Source organism: Ascaphus truei, chromosome 6, assembly GCF_040206685.1.
Source record: "Ascaphus truei isolate aAscTru1 chromosome 6, aAscTru1.hap1, whole genome shotgun sequence".
Classification (NCBI taxonomy): Eukaryota; Metazoa; Chordata; class Amphibia; order Anura; family Ascaphidae; genus Ascaphus; species Ascaphus truei.
The window spans coordinates 37159629-37173562 of NC_134488.1; the positions used below are offsets into that span (position 1 = coordinate 37159629).

General features: G+C 42.3%; 1 protein-coding gene across 1 annotated transcript; it reads left to right on the forward strand.

Annotated features, from left to right (window-relative positions):
- The first annotated feature begins 1648 nt into the window (after positions 1 to 1648).
- On the forward strand, positions 1649 to 5531 carry LOC142496427 (indolethylamine N-methyltransferase-like). The gene is made up of 3 exons (XM_075603123.1): positions 1649 to 1809; positions 4031 to 4238; positions 4833 to 5531. The coding sequence occupies exons 1-3, from the start codon at positions 1662 to 1664 to the stop codon at positions 5260 to 5262; spliced, it is 786 nt and encodes a 261-aa protein (XP_075459238.1). The 5' UTR covers positions 1649 to 1661; the 3' UTR covers positions 5263 to 5531.
- The last annotated feature ends 8403 nt before the right edge of the window (positions 5532 to 13934 follow it).

Here is a 13934-nt window from a genome sequence, read left to right on the forward strand (position 1 = left end):
AGACTGCAATTGAGAACCCGTGCTTTTATGTTCTTCAAGCTTTCTCTTCCTATCTTTGCTGATCAGCTGCAAAAGCATCTCTTAAATGAGGACTTATGGGTCAGGTCATTAAAGCCATTAAAAGCCAACAGGTCTGTGTGGACTTTAAAATTCGATTTTTTTTTTGTTTCAACTTTATGTTTTATTCAGTTTTCAGACATACAGCAGTTATAAAGCATAGTATAACATGTGTCAACATCTTTGCTGTATTTACTTCCACTTCAATTTACACATGAACACACTTACACAAAGACTCAGTGGGGGGGGGGGAAACATTAGGGGAGAGAGGGGAGGAGGGGGGATGCAGAAGGGGGGGCCCCCCGCAGCCACAGCTACTGCCGCTGCCACTGCTTTTCCAGACCTCTCGAACTCCTAGTGCGCCCTTGTTAACCACTTGATCTGAGGATGCAATTGTCCCTATCAGTCATGTCCATCCTGTGTTGCGATTACTGCCATTCGTTGAAAGAACTCACCTTTCACTATCACAGCCAAATGGTGGCATTGCTCACCCCCGTGATGTCGGTTTGCGCCAGTCACGGAAACCAGACTTTTTGGAAATTTGAGCCAGTGTCATTGACCAAACTTGTCAATTTCTCCATTTGGCAGACGGACCAAATTCTGTTTTGAATCTTGTCTATCGATGGAATCGTGTTTTGTTTCCACAAAATTCGATTTTTAAGACACAAACTCGGATCGCAGACTTAAGTTCCTGGCAGGAATTGCAGACAACGACAAATTTCTGGCCGCCTTCTGGTCACTGTTAACCCAGGTTAAATCACGGATAACTCGCGTAAACAATTGTCGAAATCTCAGGACAGGGACCGGCTCAGGATGTCATGCAGCAAAACGGAGAAACTAGTATATCAGCTCTGTACACTACCTCACAGTAACACTCTGTAGGAGCTGGACAAGGAGGGGTTACATACATACATAGTAGTCTTCCTGGTTACAGGGGTTTATTTTCAAGGACTTGAGCCAGTTTTAATAAATGGGCTGTGGATCCCTTCAATGGAAAATGTTTAGTTACCAAAATCAGAGAATTTGTGTGTAGGTTTTTGCATGAACAATGTGTAATGTATAATGTTAGACCTGAATGATGAATCAGATGGGTAAGAAATGCACAGAGTATGATGGTGGGATTGTGTAACTTGTGACAGACTTTTAATGTACTTCTGTGTGTTCCCAATATTTACAGCGCTCAGAAGATTCATCCCATGATGTGCCATCTGCATGATGTAATTACACTCCTGGGGTTATTATGTATTCAGGATGTAGTGTATTTAACACACTTCAGCTCAACAAAGTCTTAATTAACATTTGTCGTACTCACACTGAGAAATGCTGTTTCTTTTTCTTTTAAGTAAACTATACAACATTATAAGAATCATGAGATGACGTGTTTTCTCAACTAGCAGAAAGCCAACAAATTAATAAGAAATAGAATATTGTACAATATTAGAAGGGTCAATATATGCAATAAGAATCCTTGTGCTCAGTATGATCCAATGTTAATATTTGTTCATATGATTTGGGAGGCGTTGTATTTGATTGTTAAAAGGACTTAAAACTATGTACAAGACGTACCCAACATCACATCAGAAAGATTGCACCAAACATTTGCAATGGATTCCAGTCTCCACAAACATTATCATGATGAAGAATTTGATCCAAAAGGAGTTGTAGATACCTACTTCTGTGATGAAAATTTTCCCTTAATCGATGAATGCGTGGTATTCCCTTTGAAAAAATTGCATGAAATGTTCTCTTCAGGTTTGTATATGTATTGCTTTAATAGAATGAATTTGTGGAGACAACTGATATTTTAGATACAGAAAAAGAACGCATATTAATTACACTAATATAAAAATGTATTTACTCAGTTATTTAATTAACAGGTGATTTTATATGTGCTGTGCACTGTATGGTGAATGGTTTTTGTCACTTTATTACCCACCATAACATGTTTTGTGTCTTGTTATACCAAGTACCAGTATAGCCAGTAACAACATCACACTATTATTTGTAAGACCACACCTTGGATATGGAGTACAATTTTTGGCACCACTTCTTAGAAAATACATTATAGAACTAGAGAGAGTGCAGTGAAGAGCCACCAAATTAATAAATGGGGTGAACAATCTAACTTATGAGGAGAGGCTAGCTAAATTAGATTTATTTACAATTGAAAAGAGGCGTCTAAGAGGTGATATGATAACTATATACAAATATATTCGGGGACAATACAAGGAGCTTTGAAAATAACTATTCATCCCACGTGCACTACAAAGGACTCGAGGCCATCACTTAAGTGTGGAGGAAAGGCGATTTCACCAGCAACAAAGGAAAGGGTTCTTCACAGTAAGGGCAGTTAAAATGTGGAATTAATTACCCATGGAGACCCATGCAGATACAATAGCTTTGTTTAAAAAACAGTTGGACATCTTTTTAGAAAGGAAAGGTATACAGGGATATACCAAATAAGTATACATGGGAAGGATGTTGATCCAGGGATTAATCCGATTGCCAATTTTTGCAGTCAGGAAGGAATTTATTTTCCCCTTATGAGATATCATTGGATATCTGTTTTTTTTTGTTTATCCCAAGGACCATACAAAAGACTCAGAATCATCCCTTAAATTTGGAGGGGATTTCACCAGCAAACAAAGGAAATGGTTCTTTACAGTAAGGGCAGTTAAAATGTGGAATTCATTACCCACGGGGACTGTGATGGCAGATACAATAGATATAAGATAAGATAACAGATACAATAGATATGTTCAAAAAAAGGTTGGACATATTTTTAGAAATCAAAGGTATAAAGGGATATACCAAATAAGGAAACATGGGAAGGATGTTGATCCAGGGAGTAATCTGATTGCCAATTCTTTCTTAGAGTCGGAAAGGAATTTATTTTTTGTCCTTATAAGATATCATTGGATGATATGTCACTGGGGTTTTTTGTTTGCCTTCCTCTGGATCAATAAGTAAGTACAGATATAGGATATAGGGGGTCATGCACTAAGCAGTGATAAGTGCTTCTAAGTGAGATAAAAAGCCATTATAGCGTGATATTCCCTGCTGTGAGATTCACAAAACAGTGATAAGTCTTTTAAGTGAGATAAATGCCTTTATAGTGAGATACTGTCTGCTATGATATTCACAAAGCAGTGATAAGTGCTTTTAAGTGGGAAGAAATGCCATTATAGCACGATACTGCAGTGTTATCACTGCTTTGTGAATCTCACAACAGGCAGTATCACGCTATAAAGGCATGTATCTCACTTAAAAGCACTTATCACTGCTTAGTGCATGACCCCAATAGTATCTATTGTCTAAATTTAGCATACAGTAGATTGAACTTGATGTCTTTTTTAAACCTCATCTAAAAGATGTCGATGTTACAATGGACAAGAAGCAGAAAGTGACACACTGTGTGCTCATTTTCATGTAATTACCCAGAATCCCTGGCTGTAGTAGAAGCACTGTATGCTAAGAGCTAATGGGAAAGGGCAGGATTGCAGACCTGTCTGAGAGATGTGACTGTGCTCACAAGTGATATTTTTATTTGCTGAACACTGTACTGTGGAGGGTTTTTGGCATTTTTTTACCCACCATAACTTGTTTTGTGTTTAATTAACTAATAATTAATAGTCAAGCCAATGATCTCTCCATGTGGGGTTTGCCTCATGTCCCGTCTTCACATTACATAGCTACATACCAAGTGGGCTACGTATAAAGACGTGTGTTTTCCAAATGAAATAATTAGCAACACAGTACAGGAAGATGCTTTCAGAGAGATAAAATGTAAAACAGATAATGCGTACTTTAGATATACTGTATATCCTCATATTCTTATACCCTGCTGCATTTAAATGTATTATTTTTTATATTATTGGGTGGATGGCCTGGGAAGTTTATTTTTTCCCCAATACCATAAAAGCTTGTTAAATATGATGAAAGTGTATTTTATTCTTTCTATCTGCTGGTGCAGGGCGTGTGAGAGGCGACACATTGATTGATATCTCCACTGGCCCAACAGTTTATCATCTCTTCTCAGCCGGTGATTTCTTCAAAGAGATTATTGTGATAGAATTTACTGAGCCCAATATCCAGGAATTTGAGAAATGGCTTAAAAAGGATCCAGGAGCTGCTGATTGGTCATTTGCAGCAAAGGCTCTTTGTGAACTAGAAGGCAACAGGTAACATATTTCCAAGTAATTTATTACAAGACAATTAACACCTGTATGTGCCAAGGAATTAAAGTGTAAAACAAAAGAAAATGCCAGTGTCTCTCTCAGGTTTAGATTGTTCTTTGAGGTTTTGCCTCAGAAAATAAATTAGAAAACACCCAAAAATGTAATGTGTTAGAAAAAAGTATAATTAGTGTCTGTCAATTTCCACCGGGGTTAATTGTTGTAGTTATTGATTGTTACTTTGTGGGTATTTTTTGGTGAGCATTCTATCACCAGAGTAAAAATGGGTCATTTATCAAAGTCTCTAGACTGCGAGAAGTGGACTAGAAACTGCACTACAGTTACTGTATCAATGTGATTTCTTCTTGATAAATCTGGTGCAGTTTTTGCACCCGATTTTGCAGACCTTGAAAAAGGGAATAATGGGGGACATGTATTGCTGAGATCTGCTGATACACATAGCACATGCTTCAGCTAGTAATTAGATAAAGATCCACATTTCCTTACACTGAATATTCTTCCATTGTAAAAGGGCTTCCATGTGCATTTTATAACTTTGTGCAAAATATATTCATGTTAGAATTTTGTGTTTAATTTCAGAGAGGGGTGGCAGGTAAAGGAAGACAAAGTAAGAAGAGCCGTCAAACAGGTTGTAAAATGGGATGTTTCTAAAGACAATCCTCTAGAGCCTGTCATTTTGCCACAAGTGGACTGTGTGATAAGCTTTTGGTGCCTACATGTTATTAGCAGAGACAAGGAAGCTTACCGGAGCAACCTGAGGAAATTTGCATCACTACTGAATATTGGGGGTCACCTGATACTCTTTGGGGCATTTAATATGACATATTATATGATTGGAGAGCACAAGTTCTTTTTCCTGTCATGTGACGAGAAGTTTTTAAGAGAGGTTCTCAGGGATGCAGGGTTCGTCATTGAGAATATGGATGGGCTACCCAGCAAAAAGGGCAGTGATTTGGTAGATTGTGATCATCTTGTGTATATTATAGCGCGCAAGGTGAGGGAGATTTAATGACCTAATTCTGACTGATTAATACTTACATAGGAGAGAAAACTAAAAATATGTTTTTATTATTACTTGATTCCTCAACTTACAGTGTCCAAATATAAAAAAATTGTATAATCAATACATTTATTATCTTCTGTTCGTGCTCAATACCTACAGTATTGAATGAAAAAATCAATATATGAGGGCACTTATGTGTTTGCTTATAACATAAAAAATTGAAATATTAATTGGAATAGCAAATGTTTGCAAAATAGCATTCAGGGGCTGGGGAATTGTTGAAGAAATGTTGCTTTTTTTTTTCTGTCTCCTGTTCAGTTGGATTCCTGATAAGAATATAACGTTTTATTGCTAATAGCTTATTATAAAATAAATGATTTCCAAGTACAATATCTAATGTTTTTGCCTTTTTCACATACTTAAGGATCAAAATATAAGCACAATAGTTTTGTTTACAAAGACATATGTCCACAGAGTTTATCCTCAGCATTGTGTACATACATAGGATGACGTCTGCAGTACATATTAAGCTCATACAGTACGTAGGGAGAATGTACATGAAATTAATGAAATGTCCATTCTAGGAACAAGTGTTTATTCTAAACTGTGGTTTTCTGCTCGCTCACAAAGATAGGAGCAAACACAGGTCTGTCATATTAAGTAATTTATTGCTTACAGCATACAGAATGATCATTCATGAAAGTCACAATAGACTGAGCCAGAGGGCATTCCCAAGCAGGCTTATATAAACTTTTTACATTCAAAGTCTAACATTGGTTACTAGGCAGATTATAATGATTACTCTCTATTCATCTTAAAGGTCACTAAAAGTTAGTTAACTGGTTCAAAACAGTTTTGTACAAGAACCAGGTCGCGGATATAGATAACATACTGTGTGTTGCATATTATTAATATGCTTGTCTGTCCTCTAATATTGGCCATGATGGAACCTTTAAGCTATATTTAGTATTGCAATTTGAAGATCTATCAACTGTTATAATTTCTGTACATCGGAGGAATATCTATTATATATTGGTGGTATAGAGATTATCATACCCATTGAGGGGGGATTGATTTTATTTAATAGTGGGTTTGTTGGACATATAAATGTTAATTGAATATTCTGTGACCTCATCTGTGGGAGCCATAAAAGGGAGGAGATGCCTTTGTGCCAGTATACCCTTGAGGAAGTGGACAGTAGTTTGAGAAATTCGTAGGGTTAAATGCGCTTGCGTGAATGTTAGATGGGATGAGAAACTGAGTGAATCATATTGTGCTCTGTACTGGGCATGTGTGACGGTTCAGGGGATTCCTGCTTCCCAATGTGTCCCCGTCACCCCTGTTCTCCCTGCCCTTAACCTTCCTCATTCCCCTCCTCGTTCATCTCTCCCTTCCTCCTCCCGCACCCGTTCCTCTGTGCCCTGTTCTGATGCACTTCCAGCCGGCATGTGTGTCCCCTGCAAGGTGCTCGCTTACCCCCAAACACCGTTCCCCCCGCGGCACCCTTTGCTCGCGGCGCCTCTCTATTCCCGTTCCTGCCACCTTACCTCCTTCGGCTGCTCCCCCTGCCACGTTACCTCCTTCGGCTGCTCCCCCTGCCCTGTTGCCATCCTCGCGCTCCCTGGCGCACTTTGTGCGCACGCATCCAGCACTTACAGAAGGTGCGCGCACACGCTCCTCTTGTAGGTCTTCTCTGAGCCCTTGTTCCGCCCCTCATACTGTGCTAGCCATTTCACTGTCTGATTTGCCTGTCTCTCCCTCTCTCCTCCTGACCTATCTCTGCAACCTCTCACTCTACCACTGTCTGATTTGCCTGTCTCCTCCCTCTCTCCTTCTGACCTATCTCTGCAACCTCTCACTCTACCCCCTGCTCCTCCTCTCTCTCCTATTGGTGTTCCCTCCTTTATAATCCCTGTCTGTCCTCTAGCTCATTGCTCTGCATAGCTTCTTGTGACCCCTGTGACCACGTAATACCACACTCCGGGCACGCCCTCACCGCTGTGGGTGCGTGTTAAAACCTTACCCACCTCAGTACTGGGGACTGGCCAGGTCTGCGGGCATACAGGCATTACAGCATGAAGGAGGAGGCAAGAGGAGAGCCCGACGGAGTCTGACTACATTGTGGGAGTGTCGGAGGACGCAAATCCTGGCAGACCTACGTGGACACGTAACTACACTCTGACGTCAGTTTGGGCAGACGTGGAAGTAAACACGGATACCAAGCATATATGGGATGCTGCAAGAAGGAAAGCACAGGCAGATCAGAGGATATACCAGGTCTCTGACTCAGCTCATCCCGGATTCACTCCAACCAGAGTATAAAGGCTGCTGACGGCCATAAAGTTCACACAGCGCATTTTTATGTGGAAATTCATGAGTGCAATTCCAAATGTCCTTGTTATATGTTTTATAGTAAACATTTTATACGTTATTGTTCTATGGAAATTTTCTCTCTTCTTTACATATGACTTATACTGTAATGCCGGCGACAGTGACGCGTCGTCGCATCAAAACAAATGCATTGCCGCTGTCGCGTGCACTTATAGTAAGCACAACACGACGGAGCGATGGCTTGATCACGATCGCTGGAAGTCATCACAATTTGATTTTTCCTGCGACCGCAGCCTGACGTCACTGTCGCCGGCAGTATGTGTAGCCTTATGAGGCATTTATTTCTACAATAACACAATCCCAAATCAAGGGGCCATAATTAAAGTATTTCTTTGAATTGCGACACAGTTTTCTACCACTTTGAGAGCATAAGTTTAAATCTAATGTAATAAAATCAATATCATCGTACTGTAAAAAGCTGATCGTGCCTACCGGAAGTGACGCGATGGAGCTGATCGTGCCTACCGGAAGTGATGTGTCGCGCCGGAGATACTGCTGGAGGTGATCCCCACACTGCATGGTGGAGAGGGAACCACGGAAAGTCTGTGACACAGCAACTTCGGGACGTCGGCGGTGCGTTGAGCTGCAGCAACCATCTTTAACACTCCTATTCACTTGTTAAGTGATAATTGTTAAGCTATTATTGTATTTTAACCTTGTAAGTGCACATTTTTTAGTATTCCATAAAATTACCTTTATACCATTGATCTGCACCATGGAGGTTTTTCTTTATCTCTCCATGTACATTTGCACCTAATATCCAAGTCCTAGCTGCTTCCTGTCTGTGTCCAGAAAGACTCATCAGATTCCACTTATCCTGTCACTGCTTTTACCCTACTGACATCTTGTGAGTAGGCAGCACATAAGAGCCAAGCTTTAAATACAAGTTTCACCATTGTACTTTATTGTCTGCACTTAGTGTGTTTTTCTTGTTGTTTTTTTCCCACATGCTCCCCCTGGGTTCAGAGAAAGAGAAGATGCAGAGATGTTGAAATAAAAAATAGCTTTAATATACATAAAATACAAATCTGCACTTACAAAAAGGTAAAACCTCATATAATCCTGTGTCTGTTTTATGCCCCCCCACATAAATATTCATACACAAATATTGTCAGTGCTTATAATTCAAAGCCCGACATGGCTCCCAGGCTAAAATTAGTACTCAGCATGCAACATTATCAAGCCTACATATACTTAACCCCTCATTGATATGTTTTTGAACGTGGGTTCCCTGAGTTTGCAGTCCATGCTATAAATAAATAAATAATCAGAACCCTAAGCTTGCTTATACAAAAATAGCGTTTCCAGTGCTCACACAATCCAAATTACTCTGCAATAAAGCACATTCATTAGTATATCTGTGTGATGCTCCAGGCAAAAATCATTACTGTGTAATACATTACTTGTAGTAGCTGTATATTATCATTAATTAAAACTTGTTATACTTTTAAGGGATATATATAATGATTAAACTCATTTGAGGGGTTTGACCAAAGCTTCCTTTTTAAGAAGTAATTTCTAATACAGTATACTACTGTACAATTTTTAAATCATGATACTTTTAACTGGTAATGTGTGGTTCCGTACATATATTCCCCAAAGTTTTTGAGACATTCAGGTATTTTAATGCTCATACTTGTGATCCTGGTTTATAATGTAAACTACCCACTGGGGTTTTACTGTTATTTAATTCTGTCATTATAAAATAATAAAACTGATAAAAACACGTAGCAGATCAAAAAACATTCAACATTAAGCATTAAAAAGATGTGCATCACTGTGGTTTAGCTGGTTCACAGGACAGATAAGAATATATATAAAAAAAAGACTATTGAAAAAGGACTATTAAAAGAGGAAAAAATTAAAAAAGGAAAAAATGGAAGGAGATAAACTACAAAAGCCAACAGTATAAAAGGGAAACTAGCTCCAAGCATTTTCAGAAAGGAAGCAATAAAACACAACCAACACTGGGTCCCTCAACCCAAGGTTTTTTTCATTGCTTTACCTGCAAGGCTTGTAAGCAGGCTGGGCGATAGGGGGTTAATCAGGCCACTAATAAAGGCATTATACCTGGCTGATTAACCCTAAATTGTGTTGAGACGGAAGGGTTAACTGTATGTTCACTACACTGACATGTTTTCCTCTACACTGTTTTTTTTGTCCCCATTTTGCAGCTCAGTCCATAGCTGCAGTGATAGAAATGTATGTAAACGGTGTCAATTGTATTTGCGACACAAGGGGGAGCTGATAGTACTAAACCAAGTGCTGATTGAAGAAGCGTGCTTATGAAAGGGTGGCCACTTTGAAGTACAGGAATCAATTTCTAAGCCGTAGACCTCTAAATCACAAGGTCAATTGGATAAATGGTTTGCGATTTAGTTGAAGTGCTTTTCTGTCAAAGTGTATCTACCGGTCTTGTTAGCCATTTAACTTGAAAGGGGAAAGTATATTGGCTTGGGAACTGGGTTAAACCACAGACCACATTACAGCCTGTCCAATTGTGGCTAACTCGCGCTAGGAGTGAGCAAGCAATATAATTCTTGGAGAGAAGCTAGGAACAAAGAAACCATACACATACATATAAGTGTAACCAGGTCCCATCTGCGTTACCGCTGCCCCGCGACCCCCCCCCCTTCGTTTCCTCTGCTGCCGGGGGTCACTCGATAGACCCGCCAGCACTTCTGGAGGGTGGGGGCCAGTGCAGGGAGTGCTTCAGCGTTTCAGAGGTCCCCGGCGGCTTCCGAGCAGGGCGCCACTATCTTTGCTTTGCTCGCGCATGCGCAGTGAGTCCCCACATGCGGCGGCCAGCCAGAGACATTGCGCATGCGCAGTGAGAGCGCGCAAACTCTAGCCTACAAGGGACAGGCTCTTGGAAGGGACTACAAGTTCCATGAGCCTCGGGAGCACCCCACGTGACGCCAGAGAGCCAATAGGGCTGGAGGATTGCCCTGCAGGAGATATAGATACATTTTGCGGGGGTTTTCGGCAGTCAGAACCAGGAAGCTAGGGGGAAGGAGGTGAGTGCAGGGGTCTGCGACCCTCTGCATTAGGCCAGCAGCCCCCTAGGCCCCAGTTATGTCCTGAGCCCCTCACAGCTTATAGTGCTACAGGGACAGGCCCTAGGTTAGGGACACTGCCACCTTAGTACCAGTGTTGGTTAGTGACACAGCGGATGCTGCGCTAATCGAGGGGAGGCTTGGGCTCAAGCCTACGCCCAAAGAGAAAAGGACTATCTCCAGGGTGGGATCACCCCTGGCGGACCCTCAGGCAAGAAAGGACCGGATCGCAGACGGGATCACCAAGCGGCGTGTCAGGATCGCCTAGACCTCCTGCCTAGCCATAGCTTCCTTGTCCACTGGGTGTGCTGCTGCCTTCTGTTGGCTCTGGATTCCTCTGTCTGTCTGTCTTCTTGTTGCTCCTGTCTCTGTCCTTTATAGTTTTCTTCCTGTCTGTTGTGTTTGCCTTTGCTTCAAGTCAGACTCCCATGCACATGCCTGTCTTTGATCCTGATCTGTTTATGTACCTGTACCTGTATTATAGTCTGTTCACAGTAAAGGTCCTTGCTAGTAATCTGGCTTGTCCCTGTTTGTTCCTGCTCCCCGGTCTCAGTCCCTGCTCCCTGTTCTCAGTCCCTATCCCGCCTGCCTGTCCTGTTCCAGTCTCCTCGTTGCCGACCTCTGCTTGTTACCTGACTTCGCTACCTGCCACCTGCCTCGGACCCCTGCTTGTTACCTGACTTCGCTACCTGCCGCCTGCCTCGGACCCCTGCTTATTAACTGACTTCGCTACCTGCCGCCTGCCTCGGACCCCTGCTTGTGACCCCTACTACGCTCATGCTGTTCTGGCCACCGAGATCCTACCCGCCACAGGAGTCTCCCGTGACATGGCGGAACCTTTTCGAAGTTGATTGCAGGCCCGAGTGCAGGAGCACTCGGCAGGTACCTTTATAAGTGCACAAACAAACCATACATATTCTCACATAGTGGCAGCGCTGACCACGGGACAAAGGGGTTAACTGTGGACACGGTGTGGGAGTACACGTGGTGGGTGCAAGGTACACTCCTAGTGGAGTGAATGACATTTGGTACATGGTGTGGAGTTATCCCCTAGGGGGAGTAGTATTATAAGGATCATAGTGGTATTGTTGATACTGATATCAAGAATTACAGTTATTCTGCATTTACAGTAAAGTGGTTATATACATCTCCGTGTATGTGCTTATTGTATATGTGGGTCCTGTGTAGGCAACCTTCTACAATCCTAGAGCCCTACACAGGTGGAAGCGCTGAAAACCAGAACGTTCCAGAGATTCACCCCAGGCTCTCACTAGCGGAGGCTCAGGCCTCCCGTGAGCCTGACAGGTATAACGCACCACACCTGGTAAAATAAGGTTCCCCGCACACACACTCTGTATGCGTTTGGGTGGAATACCCATTACATAAGGTTTATAATAGTTGCATAAGCAGAACATACTTTTATAAATAAATTGCATTTTACTGGTGTTTTTAAATGTACAGGCAGGAAACTTTTTCTGTCAGCCTGGGAATAAATCTTTTAACATGCAAATATGTTACGGGTGAATGAGCTGAGGGAATTTTCATCTCCGTACTTCAGGGGCACCCTGCAGAGTTGGTGCCTCAATGTCTATGAGAACTTTGGAGTTGAAAAGCCTCAGTGGTCCCAGGTGTTAAGATGGCTGGTATATTGTAAGTATCAGATACCGGTGTAAAGTATGGGTACTTCACACTTGGTGGCCAAACCCCAGACTTAGTGTCGCCAGGTAAGGGGGTTGGACCTGGCATGCTAAGGAGTTCAGTTGTGAGGTTAATGTCTGCTCCGTGCTAACCAGAAAGCAACTTCTGTCCTTTTTGCAAAGTACTGGCAAGCTGGGGATGTGGGAGAAATGTTCCCACGGGCGGGATTGGTTGTGCCAGGTAGGTATAGGACCTTTAACCCTATAAAAATGCCTGCTGGCCAGTCCCTAGCAGATTCATCTAAGATTTTACCAAGTTCCAGCTCAGCGGTTCTGCAGTGTGAGGGGTTAATTACATTGTTACCAAGGCTTGTGCCCCACTTATGGAATTCGTTAGACCTAAAGGTTCCCGAATAAACCCTGTAAGGACTGAACAAACTTTTCCTTTTGGCAACTAGTGCCCCTAGCCAGGAACTGTTACATGGATCCATTTGCGCACCCACTTGATTGGATCTCTTATTCAGTTGTCCTTGAACCATGAGGGGTGGGGGGAGACACTGGAACTGATAAGGCATTCTGGACCACCGATTTGAGAAGAGAAACGTGAAATACCAAGAGAACCTTCATGGAAGGCTGGAGAGCGAGACGGTACGCCACTGGATTGATCCTTTCGGAAATCACAACGGGTCCAAGAAATCTGGGTGCGAACTTCATAGAGGGTACCGTAAGCCTGATGTTCCTGGATGACAACCAGACCTTGTCACCAGGTTTAAGGTCCAGAGCTTGTCTGCGGTGGCGATCTGCCTGATTCTTTTGCCTATTGTCTGCTTGCCTGATGTTGACCTAAATCTTTTTCAGTAAGGTCCAGTAAGGTCTTTATCCTGTCATCTGCCGCTGAGACCCCTGAGGAAGGTAAAGCAAGAGGAAGAGTGGAATGGTTGAAATCGTAATTAACGAAGAACAGCGACTCCAGGGTAGAGCTGCTTCGTGCGTTATTGTGGGCGAATTCTGCCCAGGGTAAGAGTTCCGCCCAGTTATCTTGGGAATTCGACGGAATGCAACGTAGATACTGTTCAAGGGACTGGTTGGTTCTTTCCGTTTGGCCATTGGTCTGTGGGTGGGATCCCGTCGAGAAATGGAGGGCGATACCTGGCTGGAGACAAAACGAGCGCCAGAAATGAGAAATTAATTGCGATCCTCTATCTAAAACTATTTCCAAGGGTACTCCATGTAATCGAAAGATCTCCCTGATTAAGATGTCAGCTAATCTGGGAGAGTTGGGCAGGCCCTTGAGTGGTATGAAATGGGCCTGCTTCGAATAACGGTCTACTATTACAAGAATCGTGTCCATACACTTGGAACTAGGCAAGTCCACAATGAAATCCATAGACAAATGTGTCCATGGCCGATCCGGAATAGGTAAAGGTTGAAGGAGACCTGTAGGAGGTATCCTGGGAGTTTTAGTCCTAGCACATGTAGGACACGCAGCTACAAAATTCTTTATGTCCTTTTGCATTCCTGGCCACTAAAAGATGCGAGAGATGAGGTCCAAGGTCATTTTGGTGCCGGGATGGCCTGCAGATTTGGATGAATG

Bases quoted from the DNA above. Each gene is read 5' to 3' on its own strand.
- LOC142496427 (XM_075603123.1), top strand. From the start codon at position 1,662: ATGGATTCCAGTCTCCACAAACATTATCATGATGAAGAATTTGATCCA. The intron at 1,810-4,030 runs GTTTGTATATGT...CTGCTGGTGCAG, and splicing joins GCATGAAATGTTCTCTTCAG to GGCGTGTGAGAGGCGACACA. The intron at 4,239-4,832 runs GTAACATATTTC...GTTTAATTTCAG, and splicing joins TGTGAACTAGAAGGCAACAG to AGAGGGGTGGCAGGTAAAGG.